General features: G+C 32.4%; 1 protein-coding gene across 1 annotated transcript in view; it reads left to right on the top strand.

The window, feature by feature from the left end:
• The window catches only part of LOC115891040 (neuropeptides capa receptor-like), a 173,367-nt gene that overhangs the window by 33,429 nt on the left and 113,399 nt on the right, over nucleotides 1–26,539 (top strand). The window contains exon 4 of the mRNA XM_030911434.1: nucleotides 7,705–7,795. Coding sequence (XP_030767294.1) covers nucleotides 7,705–7,795 — 91 coding nt within the window. The remainder of the gene's footprint in view (nucleotides 1–7,704; nucleotides 7,796–26,539) is intronic.

Genomic DNA, 26,539 nt, shown 5'->3' with positions numbered 1-26,539 from the left:
TTAATCTATCCCTTACCGCATTTTCCTTTGATCTGTTGTTGAAATACACGTTTTTTTAAACGATTAAGTCAAAATGAATAGAACAAAAGATTTTGTATGGTTCTGATGAACGTACCGTACTGACAGGACCCGTATTTCTTGTTCCAAATACCAGTAGAAAAAGGGAAACGAGCGATTAAAGGAGAAAAACTCTCTTTTTGGCGTGGGCAGGCTGTAACAAATGAGAGAGTAGTTAGTTCGTTCCGAAACTATTAAATGTCTGCATAAACCGAACATTAGTACAGTTTAAAAGAAAATAACAAAAAAGAAATTAAATATTTTTTTTCATTATAGTGGAGGATATGATACGCATTTCTTTGTTTTCTATTTTTTGCTTAATAGGTATAGCTGGTATATTTTCCTAATTTTCAAATAACGAAAATGTTTTTATGTATAAGGTTTTCAGAGAGATTTAAGGAGCGATACTTGCAAATTTGCGTATTGAAGGATGTAAAAAAAACTTTAAATTTAAGGGTTGTAAGGTTTTACTTAATTAGAAAAAAATATATTAGTTTTTTTAATTAATTCCTCAATGCAACTGACACCATACAAATTGGATGTGTGTTTTGGGAACCACATAAATAACACTCGATATTTTGTGTGGTAGAGAAACTATACCGGGTGCATCTCAGAAATGGCTCATCCCTATATCTTTTAAATTTTTTCAGACAAACAAAACGAGATTTGGAATGTTAGTATATTATATGGGTATAGATGAGTACAACAGAAAAATAATGAGATATGAAAGTAGTTTCCAAAAATGTTAAAATACACCGGGTGTTCCGTTTAAAGTAATAAAGATGCTACTTTTACAATTATGAGTCAACATTGTAACGCTGAAAACATTTTAGATAGATGAAGCAAATCCAAATTTTCAAAAAAATCGTATTACCTATTCTCCATAAACGTCTAATGTACCATTACCGTGAATCACCCGATATACTAATTATTATATTTAAATAACTTGGATTGTTTTCTATATTTCTATTTTTAAAATCCTTAATCAATGTATTTTAATTAAAACCGTAGCTAGAAGCATTAATAAAAAGTTTTCCAAACTTTTAAAAATAAAACAAGAATTAGATCTTTAGACGTACAAAGTTATTATTAAATCTCAGTATTATCTGTTTTGTCTTGAAACACACTTATTATAAGCAATTTTATTTATAAAGTTTAATATCTTATTGTTTGGCGACAACGCAGCTTTAAAAGAACTTTTTTCCCATTCTTCTCAATTACTGTTTTTGCATTTTTTGTACCGTATTTTCCTTAATCTATCTTTTACCGCATTTTCCTTTGATCTGTTGTTGAAATACACAGTTTTTTAAACGATTAAGTCAAAACGAATAGAACAAAAGATTTTGTATGGTTCTGATAAACGTATCGTACTGACAGGACCCGTATTTCTTGTTCCAAATATCAGTAGAAAAAGGGAAACGAGTGATTAAAGGAGAAAAACTCTCTTTTTGGCGTGGGCAGGCTGTAACAAATGAGAGAGTAGTTAGTTCCGAAACCGTATTAAATGTCTGCATAAACCGAACATTAGTACAGAATAAAAGAACATAACAAAAAAGAAATTAAATATATATTTTTTCTCATTATAGTGGAGGATAGGATACGCATTTCTTTGTTTTATATTTTTGGATTAATATAGCTGGTATTTTTTCCTAATTTTCAAATAATGAAAATGTTTTATGTATAAGGTTTTCAGAGAGATTTAAGGAGCGATACTTGTAGCCTTGCGTATTGAAGGATGTAAAAAACTTTAAATGTAAGGATTGTAAGGTTTTACCTAATTAGAAAAAAAAAATATCTGTTTTTTTAATTAATTCCTCAGTGCAACTGCCACCATACGAATTACATGAGTTAAATAACTAGAACAGCCAAATTCGTTTTTAAAATATTTTTTTTTATTAAAAATTACAAGTTTTTAAAATGGCATCTGCCTAAACAATAACTAATGAAAAATACAAATTGTTTAAGCTACTAAAAATGTCTAAGCTAATAAATTGTCTGAGCTGCAGCGGCCACGCGTGCTGCGGGTTATATAGGGTAAATATGATGATCGAGCACTTCTGGGGTAGCATTACGACATAACATCCTACCGACTGCGCCAGTTAAATAACTAGAACAGCCAAATTCGTTCTTAAAATATTTATTGATTAAAAAATACAATTTTTTAAAATGGCATCTGCCTGAACAATAACTAATGAGAAATACAAATTGTCTCAGCTACTAAAAATGTCTAAGCTAATAAATTGTCTGAGCTGCAGCGGCTACGCGTGCTGCGGATTATATAGGCGAAATATGATGATCCGACACTTGATCACGACATAACTCATGTTTGTTTTGGGAACCATATAAATAACACTCGATCTTTTATATGGTAGAATAACTATACCGGGTGCGTCTCAAAAGTGGCTCACCCCTATAATATTTTTATTTTTTCAAATAAAAAACGAGATTTGGTATGTTAGTATATGACATAAATTAGGATTGATTGACTCATTCAATTGTTTTCAGTCACTTCCTGATTCACCGGAAATGACTACAACTTTTGATTTTTATATGGCTTCCTAGGTATATTTCTACTTTATTCGATGGAAAATGAGATTCTGAATAGAATGACATATCATATGTTAACTTTTGACATTTTTGTTTAAAAAATCATATTTTAAATGGCTGTGCTAAAAACACTAATTTTATTATTAATCAAGGAGCCTTAGAAAAATAGTTTTGATCGTCTAGTATTTTAATTAAAATATGCCTAAATCGTATTTTTAGTCATATCTCAGTTTTTCAAATAGAAAAAGGGTGACTCATTAGCATATTCGGAAAAAGAATTTTTTTACGAATAATTTAGTACCATACACTTAATACTTTGAGTAAAATTGTCGTTATGAACCGCATGTTACAATTGCAAATAAACCATATTTATGCGAAACTATCAAAAGTTGACATATGATATGTCATTCTATTCAGAGTGTTATTTTATATAGGATAAAATAGAAATATACAGAGGGTGCCATTTAAAAATCAAGACACCAGTAGTGGTACAGTTACAAGAAGTGGCTAAAATCAATTGTATACGCCAATTAATCCTAATTTATATTAAGAAATAAAAAGTTATAGGGGTGAGCCACTTTTGAGGCGCACTCGGTATATTTTGAAGTTAAAAGAAATGTTCTCTTTAAAACACTAAGTTTAATTAAGAAGGTATTCCATTTAATAAAACATAGAGTTTATGTTACTGTGAAATTTAACAACGCTTAATGTTTTTTGTAATAAAAAAAAGTTCTCCAGTAATAAAAAAGTTACAGGCAGTTAAAAAAGTGGGATGGAATAAAATGCTAACACTACAGATAAAACTTAATTAAAAAACTAAAAATAAATATTACGGGTCTAGATATACAAGGTGAGTCTTAAATAATGCAATGAGGTTTTTCTCGCCAAAATTTTTTTTGGAAAACTTGGAATCTTTGAAAAAAAAAATGGATTTTTTTTTAATTTTTAGTTAAAAGACATAATATTTTCATGATATGGCAACATAGGTAGTAGATTAAATTTACAAGAAAGAAAACTCAGAAAAGATCCAGTGCTATTCACAATTTAAGAGAAATTTTCAAAGTAAAATATCTCGGTTATTTTGGACTTTTTTTTGAAAAACGGAAGAGATAGGAAATAATATGTTTTTTTTTCATCGAGATCTATCAGCCATGAAAATATTTGCACTTATTTAAGACTCACCCTGTGTATACACTTCATTGTGCTGCTTTACTTGTACATGCTATTATAAAAACTGCTAAAATAACAGTCCCCATTTTTAACTTAACACATTATTTTCATATAGGCTTCATCACAATTTGAACCACTGATTTACAAAACACTTTGAAAAGCACACATTACACATTACTTTGAATACTACCTTTCTGAATGAATAAATGTTGAGAATTATTGTCTGTTACCGCCACTTTACGAACTACTTTCAATCTAAGAAAATACATGTTTCACTCAACAATTTTAAATACGTATTTTGTTTTTTCGCTATTTTTTTCGATGTATTTCGACAATTCCGTCGACAGCCCAACCGTCGGCCAAGACAGTCGCGCATCACTGGTTGGTAACTGCTCACTGCTCCTTTGTCACGCCGGCGTGTCGAGCTTGCGTCATGCGAGGTTGCCGTAGTTTCAACAATTTCAAATTCAAGACACTCGAAGCAATCAAATTCTTATTAAATTCTAAAAATAAAACAGACAAACATGAAAGGAAACAAACCAAATACAAATGAATTGATTATTGATAAGGTCACAAAAAAGCAATTTCTAAAATGTTTATCGTAATTCAGAATTCAATATATCGAAAACAGCCAGACGAATAATCAATTCATTTTTGTTTTGTTTGTTTCCTTTCATGTTTCTCTGTTTTATTATTAAAATTTAATACGAATTTGATAGCTTCGAATGTCTTGAATTTGAAATTGTAACTACGGCAACGTTCTTAACATCATCGTCTGACGCAAGCCCGCCACGACGGCGCGGCTCAAAGGACCAGTTCACACGTGGCACTCTTGGCCGACGCGCGACGGTTGGCCTGTCGAAATACATCGAAAAAATTGCGAAAAAACAAAATACGTATTTAAAATTGTTGAGTGAAACATGTATTTTCTTAGATTGAAAGTAGTTCGTAAAGTGGCGATAAGAGACGGTATTCAAAGTAATGTGCGCTTTTCAAGGTGTTTTGTAAATCAGTGGTTGAAATAAAACAGAGAAACATGAAAGAAAACAAACAAAACAGAAATTAATCGAGTATTCGTTGGGCTGTTTTTGATATATTGAATTCTAAATTACGATAAACATTTTAGGAATTTCTTTTTTGTGACCTGGTTGTGAATAATATGATGAATCATTTTCGTAAACGTCATAAACGTAATGTTTCAGCCTTTTAGTTAATTTTCGGTGGTTTTTGTTAAGTTTTCATTGAAAGGGTAAGTACTAAAAATAATTAATGTTTTTTTTCTATAATAATTATTAATAATGAGCACTGATAAAAGATTAAATTTAACATTCCTAATTTTTGAGTAGAAATTTGTCTATAAATGTATAGTTCTACTATAATATCTAATCTATAGTAGAATGTGGATAACATAGGAGGTTGCAACACTGCAAGGTTTAGATACACCGTAGAGAAATCTCAGGTGAATAAACAAGTGGCACTAAAAAGTTTTTTCAAATTTCCCGGAAAATATCAAGAAAAATTTTAAATTTTTAACATTTTTTTTTCGCAAAAATAACCTCATAGGCGTGTTTCTGGGGTTGAACTATTCTACCAGTTAAAATATTTGCACTTATTTCTGGGACACCCTGTATAATAGTCTGAAATATCATCTAATGTTGATTTTTTCAAATACTAAAGTAAGACAATATTTTCAAAATACAGCCACAAAATGTATTTATTAATTACAGTTATATTTTATTGAAGGAAAGTGTGAAATTTGTATTAAACATTTAATTATTCTGGATATATTAACTATTTCTTTTATTAATAGGTAATGTTAAAAAATATATATCTAAATTAAAGCATACCATAAATTCCATACGTTATTTAATATCTCTATATTTGTATGAATTTATAAAATTACATATTCATATTCAAAATATTTCTAACAAAAAATAATTTTGCAAAATATACTTATACGTAGCAATATAATTTATTTTGTTATTATATTATGGAAATTATTATACATATTATGTAGGTACCTACTTAATTAGTTTCATTTGCATTTTTAATATGCAATATATCAAGGTTTTGTTATAATCTTGTAAGAAGAAATGTAAACAACCAAAAGGAAACTTGTATTTCTCAAATAAATTAAAAATACCTACTCGAGTAGAAATCCAAAAATAAAAAGGATATTTATATTTCTTTAAAAAAATAAAATACATAATGAGAACGCTCTTTGACCGAAATAAATTGCATTACAGTGGCCTTTTAAATAATAATGGGATGGGTAAAAAAATAAAATTAAAAAAAAAATCAATATAAATATCAATTAATCTATTCAGTAAAAAATAATTTTACTGAATAAATTGCCTATAATATTGTCTTAAATAAGTGCAAATATTTTCAGGGCTGGTAGATCTCCATAAAAGAAACATATTTTCTCTTTACCGTTTTTCACTAAGTCCAAAATAACCGAGTTTTTCAAGTTTGAAAATTAAAAAAAAATATTTTATTTAAAAAGAAATTGAAAGCCACCGTTTTTTTCTGTATTTGCATCCCTCTTAGTGCCGTAACCATACAGTAAAACAGTAACCCTGGTAATGTCAGAGATTCAGAAATTACAGCGTGGGAAAATTTGTGGCAGTTCTAAAAAGCTTTCAAAAAATATATAGGAAAATTTAAAAGAAAATGCACAATTTCAAATTTTTTTTGCGAAAATACCTCAGACGTTTTCCTGGGATCGAAATATACCACCCCTAAAGATATTTCCATTTATTTGACTCGCCCTGTATAATATTACTGTGTAAACAACATTAAAGTCTGTCCAAAGTAACAAAAAAAGATTTCAATAAACGGCGTCCAAAAAAATGACAAAAAATACAATTTATCTGTCAATTAATATGAGAGTTACTGTTACTGTCGTGTATCCTCGCGTTGACAATACTATATCCATAGTTAGATACATTTTTTCCATAGCAACTATTAAAATTGCCTTATATCTATCAAAAATCAATTAGATAGAATAGTACTTTAACCGCAAGGGTAGATTAAATGATACTTTAACAGCGAGGATAAGTTAAAAACTTTATTTCTTCTCGCAAGTTTTATAATTGCTTCTATTTTTGAAAATTTTTGTATTCCTTTTCATAAGTCATTCGGGATTTAAATGGAAGTAGTTTGGATATGGCGTTTGTCGCCCCAGCCTGAATATCTGTTGGTAATTTACTTATTTCGTTTTGAGCCATTTCTGGCTCCAATTCAATCAGCAATCGGCACGAAAGAGAATTGAAAAATATTGACTCAAAACTGAAAACTAAAGAGACAGTTTTATTTATTTGTTAAATTGCATATAAACCAACGCCAACCCAGCTCAATATTTTTTGTACTCGTAATAAATTCCTTGAAATAATAATTCCTGAATATTTTTTAAAACGTAACTCGCTATGGAAAAAAATATTGTTTTATACACGACGATAAATTGCACTATCGTCTCCCGAAATTAATTCACTCGCGATTTCATCGCTCGTGAATTAATATCTTCGGACAACGATAAAATACCATTTTATCGTCTTGTATAAAAAATAACTATTATTTTTGACAACATATCTACGTATAAGCCAAAATGAACAAAATTCGTGATTGCTAAGTGCCAAATTATAAAAATTTACATTTTTTAGTTATTTTAAGTCATATTTGTAACATATTTATTAGCAGTCTGTATAATATTTCATAAATTGTTGTAAAAATGTAAGTAGAGTAAGTTATTTTCTACAAGGCAAGTAACATAAACCTGTGAAAAAAATTCAGTGACGCTGAAAAATATTTAATAAGGTATCCTTTGCTCTGCAGAAAAGAAAAAAAGGCATATCGTTTGCCTTTTTTTCTTGCTTTCAAGATAGTGACTTCAGATATTTTGATCTAATTTTGTTGTTATCTGGTTTTCAGGTCTGCCCAATGACGTGGCAATGTATTGGCACCAGTATCCTTGGCCATTGGGGCAGATTTTTTGCAGATTCAGAGCATTAATATCCGAAGCGTAAGTATCTTAATTGCATAGACGAAGTGTTGTTGCTGTTTTTTTAAGTTTTTCTCTAAAAGTTGTATTTAACACTGGTTTTAAGAACTTAACATAAAATATAAAAGCATATATTCTGTTTAAAATAGTTTATAATATATAGATCATACTAAATAAACTTTTAAGCACGTGATTAAGCTTAACCGGCACAGCGTTGTCGTCTATTACGTATTTTCTTTTTATCAAAATAGTTTAAAAAATAAAAATGAATTAATAATAAATACACCTACCGGCAAAAAAAACCGGCCACTAAAAACTAGTCCCAATTTCAGAGTTGGATTTCTTGCGAACCACTCATTAGATATTTATATATTATATAATATATATTATATAATATATATTATATTAGATAGATATTAATATACAATATATTAGATCTTGATGATTTTTTTTAATTGTAAATTAATTCCTTCTTAACGGATGCTACGTCAGAAATTTTTATTCCGAATTTATTTTAAGCATATACAGGGCACAACAATAAGACGAAGTTTTTTGCTCGAACTTTGTGACACCCTGTAGGGTGCAGCAGCTATAGTAGCTATTGCTAGATCAAATCACATTGTAGCCTCATCTTTTGTGAGCATTTTGTTGTTTTAATCACGATATTATCTCTGTTTGTATTGGAGATACGCTGCTTTAAAACGAACGTCTCGGAAAAATGCGTTGTAGGCGAAACCGCGACCGAACCAATTCACATGTCAACGCGCAAACTGAAGACGTGCTCGACGATATCTTGGAAGTAGCTGGTGTCATGTGGCAGGCCTCCTTGCAGACCAGCTGTTTTCTTTTAGTCTTCGTTGGATTGTTCTCTCACTGACTTGAGTTCTACGCACGGCTGGTAGGAGATATTGATTCTGAAACGCTGCAATTCTACAATTTCATAAAGTATTCAGGACAATAAAGCGGTCGTCAATTGCATTTGTCTTCCGTTTTCTTCCGGAACCCACTCCCCTGGTAAAATTTTCCGTTTCCATATACCAGATTCCAGGCATCCTGGTCTGTTGTTCGAGGTATACCCAGGGTATCGGACACATGACGTTGACTTCGGCCATCTTCAATTAAAGCCACACTACGAGCAACAATTCGCCAGAACTACTTTAAATGTCAAATATGACAGATACCCGAGTGCAGCAGAGTGTTAATTTGCTTATATAATTTTTAATCTGAGGATCTATCGCTAGAGTCAAATTTTACCTAAGCCAATAAATAAAAAAAATGTTCCATAAGATGCGGACGTTTTCTGTGACATTGTATATATGAGTTTCAATTATTTGAAAATACCGAGGAAGGGATTACTCTAGATATTATATTATTATTGTCACAGAGATTATTTGTTAAACACAATAGATAGATAGATATTATTTATTTGATCCATAACTATAACAAAACCTTGTTACAAAGCTTATTAATCAGGGAACATTATTAAAATAGGATTAACTTAAGCCTACAAATTAATAATACCTACATAACGCGACTACAATTATTAATAAGAAAAATAATCATACATTATATAAAAACTATTTATATTTTAATAGTAAATAGATTTGTTTAATAAGAGACTAAGAAAACAGTGTTAATATACAGGGGTGGCCCAGGCTGAGCGTGCATTAGAAGTTTCTAGAGAATTACAATATCAAGATCGGATATTGTTTGTATATAATAACGAGATCTATCGATTAAACATATTTTCAATATGGCGACACTTCCGAAAACACCGGAAGGTGACAGCAACTTTCTTATTTTAAATGGGTACTCCCAATTTTTATTACATCTTTAAATTCTCTATATAATTTTATGATTTTATATATCAAACACTATACAGGGTGAGTTTCCTACGATGTTCTCTATGGGTATCTCGGAAACTACTGGATATAGAGAGTCGGTTAAATGGGGAAAGGATTGCAGTTTTGTGGGGTCATAAATATACGCTTTTCAGATTTTTGAAAAAGTTCATGGCTTACTAGATATTTCGAAAAAAAAACAAATTTTGGCTATCCTAATTCCATTATAATCTATTTTAGACAAAACATTTTCAGATGAAAGTTGTAGATAATCACATCCCTAATGAGTTTGTCTCCAATTTTATCTAAGGCCTATCATTTTTCACGTATGACACAAACATATGTTTTTTTAAATGGAAACCTTAGCCATAACTTTATAAAAAGCGCCATTTTTTAAGCTTTTCAGCGATATAAGCTATAATATGTTTTTTTCGAAAAATTACTTAGTTATAGCCAATTCTTAGTTCTAGTTATAATTAGCCATGGAAACGAGTTCAATCGTCGTTACTCTTAGAAATGTGAAACTGTCACATCCAAACTTTGTAAATTAAAATTAACAAAATTGTAAATATGAATTTTTCAAATGAAGAAAAACGTGTAGGATTATTGGTTCAACTTTTCTTAGCCATACATTTTATTGATGCGCGAGTATCTAAATTTAATTTTTCTAACATGTCTTCAAAACCTTTCTCTAAAAAACGTAGGTAAGTATCGTTCAGCTGCCAACGTATCCTCGAAAACGTATGGCCAAGAAAAGTTTGAACCCCTAGAATTAGAATAAGTGGGAGGGAGGTTAATCTCTGCGACCTTAGAGATCTATTGTGTCCCCCTTTCTTGAGTTATAACTCATCATACAGTCCCAGGACTTCCTACGGAGACCCGTGTCCCTCACAGTCGAGGAGCTACGACCCAGGCCGGGTAGACGAAACGGTAGCTTGTGTCGCCTGTTGGGTTTAGAGGTAGGAGGTAGGCTCCCGACCCTTGGAGGAGGTGGTAGCTTGTATGCCACTTGCGGAGGATGGTTTCACGCAAGTGTCAGCCACCTCTCCTGTAGTTCTCTTTGGGTTTGGCCCCTTGGAACTTTCATTGTTACTGTGCCCAGTGTCGCTAGGGGGTTTCCCCACAGCTTCACCGGTGATGTTTTTATTACTATTATTATCAGATCAAATAGTGTTCCTATGAGTCGCTAGGGACAGTCGGTCCACTTCTACAGAGCCCCGCATGTAGAAGTAAGGGGTAAAATACAATGGGGTGACCCCCGGTGCCCCAAGGTTGAGGCTGTCCGTAGTCCCGCCCGGTATCGTTATATGTCTTGGTGCAATTCCCTGGCCACGACACTACAGTCAGGGACAAGACGATGAGTGAGATGCTTCTTAGACCAAGCCAAGTGCTAGAGGGGATTCCCCCCAGCACCTGACCAGGAGCTTCCCCACCAACGACAAGGTCTTGCATCTCCTAGGGGAAGCCCTTGAACCCCTAACGCGTCCATTTACTTTTACACGCTTTTCTTGGTTTGAAAAATTCATATTTAAAATTGTTTAAAAATGACAATAATTGGCTATACTCAGTATTTTTTTGAAAAAAAGCATATAGCTTATATCGCTGAGAAGCTTGAAAAATGGCGTTTTTTATGAAGTCATGGCCAACTATGGTTTCCATTTAAAAGAATATATGTTTGTGTCGTATGTCAAAAATGACAGGCTTTAGAAAAAATCGGAGAACACAAACTCATTAGGGATGTGATTATCTACAACTTTTATCTTAAAATTTTTTGTCTAAAATAGATTATAATGGAATTAGGGATAATTTTTAAAATAGTCAACATTTGTTTTTTTCGAAATATCTAGTAAGCAATGAACTTTGTCAAAAATCTTAAAGCATATTTATGACCCCTAAAAACTGCAATTCTTTCCCCATTCCCCATTTCACCGGCTTTTTATCTTCAGTAGTTTCCGAGATACCCAAAGAGAACATCGTAGGAAACTCACCCTGTATATCTAACATTAACCGTTTTTGGGAAAAAATATTTAAAATTTTTGGAAGAAAAAAACTGCCTGTTAAAAAATGTAGCCTAAAAATAGCCTAAAAGCGATGGAGAAATAAGAAGATGCACAACCTTATGGGCGATTTCTTGATTCTCAAAATCTGTCCGAGATGTAGGTGGCAATGTGGCAATACCGTCGCCGCTAGTCAACCTGTCCGAGATTTAATAGTTTAAAATAGCAACAAAATCAGGTTAAATAAGTTTTATAACAGTCAACAGTTTTAACGAAGAATGCCATTTTTCAATTTACAACACAATTTATGTAAATGACACTGTATTTTTCCGTGTTGATAAATGATTTTAATTTCTCTTCTATATCAAGGAATACAAATAACAATTCTTAACACTATTACTCAAGGCTGTACACTCCGCTACTTTGCAATCCAGATTTTTAAGCATCGATCATCTGCCATGACGCAAAGCTTTGTCTTTTTAAAGCCTTGCCAAGCCGAAAAATAAATAATAGTTCCGAGGTGTCAAATGAACGGAATATGATAAATGATGTGGCCGATTTTAATGATGTAGTTAGTGGTTTAGAATTATCATAAATAATGTAAAACTAAAGGACTAAAATAAATAATTTTATATTGGTGAAACATCTAGACCCTTAAATGATCGAATTAAAGAATATAAATTTTATTTAAAAAAGGGCGATTTTTACAAATCTAAGATTTGTCAGCATTCATGGGACACAGGGCACAGAATAAATTTTAATAATGCAAAAATTATAACGAGAGAAGCGATAGCCTCTAAAAGAAAAATAAAAGAGGCTTTTTTAATACTGTAGATGTTAGTAAATGTATGGTAATCGCAGAAATAGATAGATAAAAATTAAAAACGAATTAAAAATAATCCTACAGAAAGTTTGAAGCTGTGGCGAAATACCCATAGGACTTTTTTGGAGAGATGAATCCGCCACAGAGGCATATGCATTTTTTACAAAATTAATATTGAACACTGGTTACATTTAAAAGCAAGTTACCCTTTTATTTCAAATGAAACACCCAGTATATTATTCCAATATTAAATGGAGAATTCATCTCTATCAAAATACTGTTAAAGTTGCCTACACCTCAAAACCAAATTTTCATAGATCTTTATTACACTCTTATAAAAAGTAAGGTAAAAAAGTTGACTCAAAACTGACAATTAAAGAGACAGCTTTATTTATTTGTCAAATTACATAGAAACCAACGCCAACCCAGCACAATATTTTTCTACTGATAATAAATTCCTTGAAATAATAATTTCTGAATATTTTTTAAAACTTAACTCGCTATGGAAAAAATATTGTTTTATACACGACGATAAAATTGCATTATCGTCTTCCGAAATTAATTCTCTCGCAATTTTATCGCTCCGAAATTAATCTTTTCGGTCGACGATAAAATACCATTTCATCCTCTTGTATAAAAAATAATTAAAAGCTCATCTGTTCTCAAATCATAAAGAGATTTTTTTTTCTTTAACAACGCAATGAGATATTCCCACGATTTGTATTCGTAAGGGGAAGGGACTTCTTTTTTGAAATCTAACGCGAAGAAGATTCGAAAAAGGTCATAAAATTTTTCCTTTTGTCGGAAGCCAAATGAAAGTTTTTTACGAATTCGGGCACGTCTCGTTTAAAAAGTGGGCGGAAGTGAACTGTGTTTCAGGGAATCAAAAAGGCTTACGAAGAATACGTTTGTTTTTGAGTACATACAGGGTGGTCCATTACTGCGAGGAAGTCCAATATCATCGTTATTGTCGTTATTGTACGAAAACATGTTTTCTATAAGTGCTGCATGTTTTATAAAAATGCATATTCTAAAAATATTTATGTATGTTACTGTGAAAGACGGAAATTGAGTGATCGTTAACATTCACTAGGAAAAGCTAGCAATTACGCATTGGACCAGTGAATGTGGTATTTTAAAGAGATTTGTAGACTTTTCCTAGTAATTTCTAACATTCACTAGTTAAAGTAACATTTACTAAAGGTTGCCAGTAAAAGTTATTCGATTGTACAGGGCGAGTGTGGTGAGGAAGATTGTTGGTGGAAGTTAGAACAAATTAAACAAACTTTTAAGAATATTGGATCACCTCAATATTCAAGCTAATCCACGTATCTTAAAATTACAATTTACTTCTTTAGTAAATTTATTAAAAATTATAGAAAATAAAAGGGAAAACATAGTAAACATTTTAAAGGGAACAAAACACAATTTAAAAAAATAATTCATAAACATAAAATTACTTATTTATACAAGGTTTTTTTAATAAAGTTCTTCATCGTGGACAAAATAAAGTATGCCCGAATTTTCTTCAACGGGAGTTATTCGTTTTTTCAAACCCGCTACTTCAAGCATATCAAAACGTTTAATAAGTTCATAGTCACTAGGTTCCTTAATATCTTTTTCCCTTGCACGCTTAACTTTTACTATGACTTCATCTATTGCAAAAATGAAAAACAAGCACTATTACATTCTTGCGAGTGCCTAGTTTACCTTAACTTTTTACAGAAAATTACTGCAGCCTGTTTATTTTTTGTCTTTAATGACATGTATTGACTATTTCCATTCTAAATATCTTGAGAACGGTTGTTCGTAGCGATTTTTTCCAAGAGATATGTTTCACGTAAAAGTCACGGAAATGTATATATTTTCACTCAGTAGTTTTATACAGGTACACCAGCAAAGCCACAAAGGCTCTCATGATATGCAGAAGACTGGCGGGAAATAGGTAAACATTTTGCACTGGATATATACCATGATAGTAAGACCCATGATTACTTATGGAGAAGTTGCTTGGTATACAAAACTAGAGCAACGTACAGCAAGGCAAAAACTGTGCAAAGTACAGAGACTGGCATGTATCTGCATCACAGGTGCTATGAGAACTTGTCCAACAGCAGCAATGGAGGTCATTCTAGACCTAACACCACTGCATATTGTCGTCGGTAGTTATGCCAATGCGACAATGATTAGAATGGTCACTGACGGAAACAGTACTGGGAGAATTTTCAGGTCAGGGGCTTGGAATACCCTCAAAAAGAAAATTCCCCTTCTCCAACTCCCAGTGGATGACATACCAAGAATTTACAACTTTGAGAAACACCTCACTGTAGTATTGAGTAATAAAAAGGATTGGAAGAAAGAAACGCTTACCCAGCATATAAAAGACCATACCATCACGTGGTATACTGATGCTTCCAAAACCAAAGCAGGGACAGGGATAGGAGTATTTGGGCCGAAAACTGAATACTCCGAACCAATGGGCACCTACCCCAGTATCCTTCAGGCAGAAATTTGCGCTATCGAAAGATGCGTACAATTTATCTTAGATAGGAACTATCGAAAACAGGAAATTGCCATCCTATCCGATAGTCAAGCAGCACTCGATCAACTCAGTAACCATCAATTCGAAGTTGGTCAAAGAATGCCTTGAGAAGCTCAACAAATTAGGCAAAGAAAATAAAGTCCTCCTACCCTGGGTGCCTGCTCACCAAGGAATAGAAGGCAATGAAAAAGCAAATGATCTAGCTAGAAAAGGAGCGAACACTCCACTAACTGAACCAGAACCGTTCTGTTTTCCAAACAGGACCCAACTAAAAGCGGAACTGAAGAATCTGGAAGACTCCATCCGTAACTTGGAATGGGTGTCCTCCAACGGTCTAAGACACTCGAAAAAGTTCCTCAGAACTTATGACCGAGAAAAATCAAAGATTTTCCTTGATTTAAATAAAAACAATCTTCGGATTGTCACGGAGTTTCTAACAGGACACTGTCTCCTCAACGAACACCTCAGTAGGCTCAAACTGAGAAACAACGGCGAATGCAGATTTTGTGGGGAAAATGGGGAAACACCAGAACACCTTATCACTGAGTGCGCCAAGAAGACGACCATTCGTGCCATGAACCTTGGTACGTCTGATGTCGAGGATGGAGAGCTGGCCTCTGTGGAGCCGTCTCGGATACTGGATTTTGTTAAAGCTTTGCAACTGTATGATGAGTTATAACTCGTTATAACTCAAGAAAGGGGAACACACAATAGATCTCTAAGGTCGCGGTGATTAACTCCCCTCCTACACATTCTACATTCTACATTTATACAGGTACGGACGAAAAGTGATTACTCTTCAAAACAGTTAAATCACATGTAGGTGGCGCCTCCTACGAATAGGAGTCATATTGATATCAAAATCAAATTTCTCATGTCAAAAAACTCCTAGACATCAATTTTCACCCAAAAATTGGCTTTACTTCAGAAATTATTTGGAAAAAATCGAAATAAAAATGAAACTTCTACACCCTGTATCTCCGAAACGAAGCATTTTGGAACATACATTTATGCGAACTTTTTTACTTATTTTTATCTGAAGAATATGCTGCCGAAGTTTCCGGAATAGAGTTCGGACCAACCTGTATATCATTATTTTTTGCTACAAAATATTTTGGTTTGAAATAAAGATTTTTTATTTTTATATCATGGTTCTAAAATTAAAAATATATAAGTTAATGTAAGTAGAAGTGGCGGATACAGAGGGGGGGGCTGGATGGCCATGCGCATACTGGAGATGTCTGGATGGCCATGCGCATACAGTTAAGGTACGCGCACACTGACCAGAGCCGCACGCGCCGCATCGACCGAAGAAAAATATTGTTTGTGTTACTTTCAATGCATAAGATCCTTGGCGGTCGCAAATCTATTCTCCGCGCGCATGACGTCACTCGGGTAGTAATTTTCTGTTAAGCTCCGCCAATTACATGCGTAATATCTTATCTAACCGTTCTCCATACCAAACCAAACTACAAACCACACCGTTCTTGTATCATGCTTTCAATGAAGGTGCGCACACTAGCCAGAGCCGCACGAATCGCATCGACGAAAATGCGGCTAGCATTGTTGGGCCAGAATGATTTTCGATCAAAGCGACTAGTGCTGCTGACGTCACACGCAGTTCCTTCCACTCTACGCGGGTTCCGAATCGAACTAACCGAAGAGGAGATTAGAAATTCAATATGCTAAGAAACTTCGCAAATTTTTCATGTCTCATTTTGAAATATTGAAAAAATTTTAGTTCGTCCTAAGTTAAATATGGTAATAATGTGTGGAATTCTCCTCCTAGAGGTAAAATTTTTGCAAATATTGTGAACCCATAACTTTCGATTCTTTCTCGTGATTTCTTCTTCTTCTATTAGCGAGGAGCTCAAATTATTTCTTGTTCGTTGTCATTCATTGTCGAGAAATATTAAAAAAAAAACACGCTTATCACTGCAGACGGGACTCCGGAAGCGACTGATGAGAAATTCGATTGGCAAATACGGGTGTAGTAGGGACAAAAAGAAACAAAATAAAAAAGGTAAAGGTAAGCGCACATTTGTTCGCACCGGACGCAACGGACCGGACGCATCGAACGAATCGCAATATATTTGTTATCATTGCATATTATATTCGGATCTTCTTCCCGCATTTTCATTTTAGTGCAATCCTCGAAGCGGGCTAGTACTAAAAATCTGTTTTTCACGTTCGCTTCCCAAATTTAAAATGAGTAGTAGTTCTGATGAAGAATTATTTGCAATTGCATGTGCATTTGAAGAGGAAGAGCAAAGGAACACGAAAAAAAACGAATTTGGGTCCATAATGTAAACATGAAGAGGAAATTGGAGAATTTCATACCTTGTTTGATGACTTGATAAGAGATGAAGCAAAATTTTTCCAATATTTTTGGATGACCTAGGAAAAATTTAGAAACGACAATCAAATTCTGCAAGTCGATTCCTGTTTACATCGCGTATTTGATCGAATTTACGAATGACGCCATCCGCACGCATCGTATGTACGGATTTAATTCTTTTCTAATTATTCTGAATGGATTTCCGTGTCTACGATGCGTCCGATACATATGTTTGTGCGTTATCTCATTTAAAATAAGGCAAATAATATTTTTCGCCCGTTCCGTGTGTCCGATACGTCCGTCCGATGCGAATAAATGCGCGCTTACCTTAATGCGGTAAGTGCGGCGCGTTCGGTACGGGTCAGTGTACGCGACAAAAAAAAGTGCGGCTCGTGCGGCACGTGCGGCGAGTGCAGCTCTGGTCAGTGTGCGCGTACCTTTATTTCTCTATTTTTTACCGCTATTCTGCAGCGATAAAGCGAGAAACAGGAAGCAGCTATATGGACATGCACTTAGGTCAGCTAGTTAAATAATAAAATTGGTTAATTTTTATATGAAATGTTGTGTCCGTCCGAAAGTTTGTCTTTTACTACAAAAACTTATGTTACAAACACATGGCATTCCAAGTTAAGAACTATTGTTTATTTTTCTATTTATTGTTAGTCATGCCAAAAACGGACAAAACAATTCTCTTCAACAAAGTAATTTGTTCCCAACCAGGTCCACAAACTACGGGCCAGTCCAAAAGGAATAATAAAAGTTAGGAATTCTGTAAAAGCTGCAAGCTATTGTTATTTTGCCAAAGAAAAATCAGTTTAGAGTTGCATTTGTAGCTAAATTACAGCAACAATAATTTATTATCTTGCTACGAGTAATTTGCCACTTTGTTAGAGCAGCAGATTGCGACTTTGTGAAGTTTTTTAAAATAAAATTAAATTATTTTCTTGTTTCGATGAACAGCAGTTGAAACATCAAAATTATTAACTTCTTATAAAAATATTTATGTATTTAAGAGTTTTTATTTTGAGTGAATTTTATTTTTTTCTCCATAGCAACTGTTAAAATTGCCTTATATTTATCAAAAATAGTAGATAAAATAGTACTTTAACCGCAAGGGTACATTAAATGATACTTTAACAGCGAGGATAGGTTAAAAAATGTATTTCTTCTTGCACGTTTTTTTAATTGCTTCCATTTCTGAAAATTTTTGTATTCCGTTTCATAAGTTTTTCGGGATTTAAATGGAAGTAGTTTGGATATGGCGTTTGTCGTCTCAGCCTGAATATCTGTTGGTAATTTACATATTTCGTTTTGAGCCATTTCTGGCTCCAATTCAATCAGCAATCGACACGAAAGGGAATTAAAAAATATTGACTCAAAACTGACAACTAAAGATACAGCTTTATTTATTACTGTCAAATTACATAGAAACAAACGCCAACCCAGCACAATATTTTTTCTACTCGTAATAAATTCCTTGAAATAATAATTTCTGAATATTTTTTAAAACGTAACTTGGTAAGGAAAAAATATTGTTTTATAGCGGACGATAAAATTGCATTATCGTCTCCAGAAATTAATTCACTCGCCATTTAATCGCTCGTGAATTAATCTTTACGGTCGATGATAAAATACCATTTTATCGTCTTGTATAAAAAATAACTATTTTCTACTTTAAGATGCTTTAACCCTTTTTGCAATTTTTGAGCTACAAATTTAATTAAAATGTAAATTATAGTCAAGTTTTTAATAGGTATTACCATAAATGACATACATCAGTGGCGTAACGTGGCGTCAATTCAAGGGGATGTAATAATTACCAACACAATAAAGTTATTTTTTATTAAAGGGTTTAATTTTGAAGTTACAAAAATAAAATATACAAAAATTTAACAGGTTAAAATTGAACTAAATTTAGTTAAGCATTTAAAAATCATCGTAGCCGGTAATATTCCATACATTTTTCTCCTTGGAAAATATACTACTCAAAACAAGTATCGCATATTTTCTAAAAAAAAATAATATGAAAAACAAGACACTTTGAACTCCCTGACTTACGATTTTAAATATGTAGTATGGATACTGCGAAGGGAAATTCCATACAATAAGCCTACGCGCTGACTTGTAATTTTTTGTCGGCTGACTATTTAGTTGCAAAAGTAAAAACAATACATACTTATGAAGCCGATCGACCGACTATTTGATTGCATGTGAGCGCGGCGCCATAAGGTTATATTGGTTACAAATATGTAACTAAATAGTCGGCCGACTAAAAATTACATGTCAGTGCATACTCTAATTTTCCTAAAATACTCACAAGAGAAAGGCAGAAAAATGTCCGCTTCATTTAGAAATATGTAGTAATTACTTTTATTCAAATATGCGATAATTGTTTTGAGTAGTGTAACTTTTATAAAAATTTTCACTAAAATGACGAATACATGATTTTAATTTAGTATTAATAATCAAAAGATGCTTTGGAGGTCCTCCTTCAATCTATACTATTATATAAAATCCTTAAGTGACTGATTAATCACGATCCTGCTCAAACCACTCAACGTAAGAAGCTCAATTTTGGCATACAGATTGATTCTGGGGTGTAGAGGTTCGATAAGAAGGGATTTTTCGAAATTCCAGTTCCAAGGGGGTGAAACCACCCCTCAATTATTACAATATTTTTTATTTAAAAAACGGTCAAGTTTCCGAAAAACGCTTAAACACGTATATTTTATTTTGGTTTTTTACATATTATAAGATTTTTTAAAAATGTATACAGGGTGTTTCGAAAAATCTGGTCATTGATTAATCACGATCCTGCTTAAAGCGCTTGACGTAAAAAGCTGATTTTTGGAAAATGGATTGACTTTAGGGTGTAGAGGTTCGATAAGAAGAGATTTTTCGAAACTCAAATTCTAAGGGGGTAAAACCACCCCTCAAATATTAGAATATTTTTTATTTAAAAACCGAGGAGTTTTTTGGAAAAACTCTTAAACACGTATATTTTATTTGGTTGTTTTACATATTTTAAGATTCTTTAAAAATTTATACAGGGTGTTTCAAAAAATATGACCATTGAGTAATCACGATTCTGCTTAAACTGCTTGACGTTTAAAGCTCGGGTTGTCCACAGGGAACCTCGTTGGAAAAAGCGTAAATTTAAAGAAACCGTTTTTATGCCAAACGATAATAATATCCTTAGAAATCCTAGTACGGAAATATCTACGATGTGGCAACTACGGATAAAAGGCACAAATGCAGGCATTCTCAGTGGGCAACCTCAAGGTTGACTGCACCTATGGAATTATAAAAAAAATATCCCCGGAAGGCAGGATTTTTAGCTAACTTTTAAAAGATGTCGGTGAACATTCAAAGTTTTTCATTTAAATAACACGTAAAAAAATCTTTTTCCATTAAAAGTACCATAACTTTGAAACGGTTTACGATAGAATGTTTTACATCGCGGATTCTTGTAGAGCATTAAATTAACTAAAAAATCTATCAGAAAGTAATTTTTTTCAGTACAATAATTCGTATATTTGAAAGCTTTGAAAAGTGAAAAAAATCAATTTTCAATCAAAATTCAATCAGTTTTAGTGTATATTGATTAAAAATTTTCATATTTAGTAAAAGAAACTAGATTACTCTTAAGCCGCGTCCAAGCTACTCGAACAAAACGTTCGCGAACATATATAATTCACACTATATACTCGTAGCAGCAGGTCGTAAACGACGGCACAGCCCATCGCATCGGTCCCGAGGACTGTGGTGCGGGGAAGAATGCGACAACCAGTTTGCCCTATAGATCTAGGATGCGTTTAGGTAGTCGCTGTTTTTTGGAGTGCCCGGATTTCGAGTGCAAGCATTTTATTAAATAAATTAACCGGTAAACAGTTTAAGAACTTTTGTCGTTGAAGAATCAATATTTAGCAGGCGGAGGGTTACAGGGGTCTTTTGGTAGATTATTCGTTATAGTGTATTTTTAAGACCTGTATTCATTTTCAGCCGATTCTACCAGGTGTTTCTCAAAAGGGGCTCACTTTTTTACTTTTTTATTTTTTTCAGATAATACAACGAAATTTGGTTTGTTAGTATACGATATAAATCGGGATTGATCGACGTATTCAATTACCTTCGGTCGCTTCCTGTTTCACCGAAAATGACTACAACTTTGTATTTTTAGATTGTATTCTAAGTACTTTTTTACTTTATTTGATAGAAAATGACACTCTGAATAGAATGACATACCATACGTTAATTTTAGACAATTTCAATTAAATAAAAATAGCAATTTAAATTTCAATCTAGAGTGCCAAGACTGAGTTAAAACTATTAATTTGTAATCAAAGAACTTTGGAAACATATATTTGATCGTGTAATTTTTTTTCGTATCCTTTCATGGCCGCTTAAAAGATGCCCAAATCGTATTTTTAATGATAACTCAAATTTTTCAAATGGTACGACGCTGGATCAGCATATTTGGAAAAAGTATTTTTTACGAATAATTTGGTACCACATACTTGGTATTTGGAGTAAAATTGTCGTTACGTTTATTTATGGCCATTTTTAAATTGAAAATGTCAAAAGTTGACATATAATAATATCATTCTATTGAGAATGTCATTTTCTATTATATACGGTAAAAAAATACCGAGGGTACCATTTAAATCAAAAGTTGTTGTCATTTCCGGCGAAAAAGGTAGTGTCCGAAAATAAATCAAAACGTCGATCAATCCCGATTTATGTCCTATACTAACATACCAGATCTCGTTTTTTATCTAAAAAATTAAGAAAGTTATAGAAGTGAACCACTTTTCAGAAACACCCGGTATATTTATTTCTAAAAATGTAATGGTAAAATTTCATTTCCGGTGTCAAACTTCCTATTAAGTAGTAATTTTTAATTTCAGAATCCCATAATAATTCCGGTTTTTAATAAAAATAATCATAATGGTCTTTATTAACAAAAATGAAATTATATAGACGAAATCTAGCTACATAGCTATTCACACTCAACCCACAATAAAATTAAAATGATAAAATCTTTCCTTTGTGTAAACAAATTAGTTGTAATTGTTTTTCACGACCCCAGTCAATAACTGCGTCTCCCATAACTTGTCGAATACTCGGTAAAAAATAAAAATCACAGATGGACGCCCGAAATTAAATGAGACCCTTCCAAGTGTCCGGTACAATGTCTGCCGAAATGGACGCCGTTCGCTCCTTTTGATTTACCGACACCCGTCGGAAAAAGAACGCGCGCGCTCTAGCATAGGCAGACGCACGCTCTGGCGTACAAGCTAGCCGTTCGGCGCTCCGCGCTCCGCGCCCCTTAAAAGGCCAAGGCTAGCTGTACTTGTTGGCTTTATTATTTATAAATCTACCTATCTCACAATTTTCACTTAGTATCTGTTTAATTATATATGTTCGCGAACATTTTGTTCGAGTAGCTTGGACGCGGCTTTAGATGTATTTTTTAGGAAATTTTATGCTCTACAAGAATCCGCGATGTAATTTTTTTATCTTAAACCGGTTCAAAGTTATGGCACTTTTAATGGAAATAAATTTTTTTACGTGTTATTTAAATGGAAAACTTTGAATGTTCACCGACGCCTTTTTAAATTGGGCTAAAAATCCTGCCTTCCGGGGATAAATTTTTCTTGGTTATTAGGTTCATTTTAACCCATAAATTCCATAGGTTAGTTTTTTTGGCTCACCCTATATAGGGTACACTTTTGAAAAACACCCGGTATGTAAAAAATTACCATAGAATCTAAAAATAAACTAAAAAATAGTTAAGTTTATGGTGGGTTCATACAGCCAAATAAAATAAAATAAGAATAAAATAAAATAAAATAAGAAAGTTGGTTATATGGGATACCGTACATGCGTTCATACAGCCAAATAAAATAACAAATAAAATAAGAAGTCTTTATCTTCTAACTTCTTGTTTTATTTTATGTGAAAACGGCTTTGCGCACGCTTAATTCTAACCTACAAATATTTTCAGTTTGGATTTAATTTATTTTATAATTTCACATAAGTAAAATGTATAATATAGTAGGCAACGAATAAATAAATATACTATAAATAGTAAAATTACTATAAACAATCGTAAAAGTTAACTTTTATCCAGCCTCATCGTACTGCGCATGAGCAAATATATATTTCTTATTTTATTTTATTTGACTGTATGAACGCACACAAATAAGAATTCCTTATTTCTTATTTTATTTTATTTGGCTGTATGAACCCACCTTTAGATAAAATACTTTACTATTTTTAGAATCAGAGTATTAAATTTGAGAGTTAAACAAAACATAATATTTTATCCTTGAGTACCTTTTAAATTACAATTTTAAACATTCCCACCGTTATATATGACAAAGGAGATTCTTTGAAAGCCTGAAAACGGATTTCAAGAAACTCGTATCAAATGAAAATTGTTTGAGAAAATTTAAAATTCATTTTCAAATATTTTCTGCACAGGTTGTTGATGCTGTTAATCAAACTTAATTAACTAAAATTTTGAGTCTGAATACTTATTCGTCCCATTTCATTTCACTCTTAATTCCTTTTATAATAATTTCGAATAAATATACTTATTAATTAGTATGACAATATTTCATGGGTATACTGATAAGAAGTTATAAAAAGAAGAAAACCTTCGACCAGGGTGTACTACCAGTCACAGACTACCAGTTGGACACTTAAAGGTTGATTCTCACTATACCTTCCATATCAGCTCGCTTCCGTTTCCCTTCCGTTTACATAAAATATTATATCATGTAAATGAATAGGATGTATCCGTTCCGTTTCCCTTCCGTTCCATATCCTTTCCTTCAATACATTTTTTGACGGACCGGACGGACTGAAGCGTATCGAAAACAGCGTTGTCAAGTTCTTACATTTGCACCAGCTCTGTTAAAATTTTGCTGATATTTATTTATTCTTTCACCTCTTAATGAAATCTATTACCTTTTTCAAAAGATACAAATTTTTAAAATAAAACTTTCGTAATAATATAAATCGTACAATAAAAAGTATGGAAGTGATATGGAACGGAAACTTACGTATAGCGTCTATACAATAAAAATACGGAACGGATATGTTATGGAAACGGAAGGTATAGTGAGAATCAACCTTAAAACGGACATTATAAAGAAACTGCAGGTCGCACAACGCTCAATGGAACGAAATATGCTGGAAATAACTATGAAAGGCCGCAAAATAATAAAGTGGATACGACAAAAGACCCAGGTAATCGATGTCACCCATAGAATCAAATCCCTTAAGTAGCAATGGGCAGTACAATAGGCTGGCAAGAAGGATGGACAACGGGTGGACCACAAAAATTACAGCATGGTACCCACGAGGAATTAAGAGACCTAGAAGAAGACCAAACCTGAGAGAGGACTATGATATTAGGAACTTAGCCTGCAATAGACAGTAGACAACTACAAAGACAATATCTAAATATGTGAGGAAGACATCATAATTGGAAATGGTTGAATAAGCTGAGAATGCTGATATTGATAGATCAAGTCTAAATTATAATAAAATGTATTTTCTACGAAAACATGAAGAGATAGATAAAAATAGTATAATACAATTTGATAGACAATTAAATTGCACATCTGATTTTCGTAAAGAATAACCCTGTATTATATCTTAAGTAGCTTTACTCTATCCAGAATCCCATCTGATTAAAAAAACGTTTATAGGGAATGTAATTTCCAAAGTCGTCATTTCCAAGCCAAATGGACGTCGTTTTTTTTTTCATACGGTATTAATATATTCTTAAATACTACACAATATTTTATATCGTGAGATCCTGATCAACATAATACAGGGTCCGGCAATAGTGCGTCGAGCATCTGTAGCTCCTAGAATAAACAAATTGAGAATTTTGTTTAAGTGCAAACCTAAAGTATATACCAGGATGTATTTCCGGAAAATATTTTAACTTCTATAGGGTGGCACAAAAAAGTGTGAGTGGATCTGAATATTTTTTTTTAAATAGAACACCCTGTATATTATTGCATTTTTGGCTTCCTTTCAGATCAATTTACATAATCCTAAGATAAGAGTAAATCTATTTCGATAGTTTCAGAGATATTAAAAAATAAATCAAAAATATATATTTTTCAACCCTTCATAAAAAAAATATTAAAAATATAAGAACTATTCTGAAATCAAAACTATATTAGATATTTACTTTAGATGGTCTGTTCTAAGTTTGCTATAAATATGGTAATCGTAAATCTTACAGGATGTTCAATATTTTACGCCAAACTTTCAAAAATATAAAATAATTTTTCTTCGTTTTTTTTAAATGGAACACCCTGTATATTATTTTTTTATTAGATGGAGAATTAAAAAATTAACATTTTTTGTATTTAAAGTATTTCAAAAATTTTAATAGAGGTCCGGATACAAGCGGTATTATTACATATGGCGCTTCCAATGGTAAAATACGAGAGAAAAATCATTAGGTGGCTTTGATGAAAATTTACTGTGGAAAATGCCATATGAAATACACAACCGGGAATATCTGCGAAACCGTTAAAAATTTTGAAATACTCTAAATACAAAAAATGTTCATTTTTTAATTCTCCTTCTATTGAAAAAATAATATACAGGGTGTTCCATTTAAAAAAACGAAGAAAAATTATTTTATATTTTAGAAAGTTTGGCGTAGAATTTTGAACATACTGTATGATTTGCGATTTCCATATTTATAGCAAAGTAAGAACAGACCATCTAAAGTAAATATCTAATATAGTTTTGATTTCAGAACAGTTCTTGTATAATTAATAATTTTTTTAAGAAAGGCTGAAAAATACATAATTTTTATTTCTCATATCTTAGGATTATGTAAATTGATCTGAAAGGAAGCCAAAAATGCAATAATATACAGGGTGTTCTATTTAAAAAAAATTATTCAGATCCACTCACACTTTTTTGAGCCACCCTATAGAAGTTAAAATATTTTCCTGAAATACATCCTAGTATATAATTTAGGTTTGCACTTAAACAACATTTCCAAGTTCATTATTCTAGGAGCTACAGATGGCCGACGCACTATTGCCGGACCCTGTATATATTACTTTATAAATTTTGCATAGAAATTCTTTGCATATGCGTGTTTAAGAAAATTGCAAAAACTTGAGCTAAGTTCTTACTTTAAGGAAATTTAATATGCAAAGTTATATAACGGAAACACA

Source organism: Sitophilus oryzae, unplaced genomic scaffold (genome assembly GCF_002938485.1).
Source record: "Sitophilus oryzae breed Bouriz unplaced genomic scaffold, Soryzae_2.0 scaffold_942_pilon_pilon, whole genome shotgun sequence".
Classification (NCBI taxonomy): domain Eukaryota; kingdom Metazoa; phylum Arthropoda; class Insecta; order Coleoptera; family Curculionidae; genus Sitophilus; species Sitophilus oryzae.
Note: the sequence above shows the minus strand (reverse complement) of the source record. Positions and strands in the feature narration are given on the sequence as shown.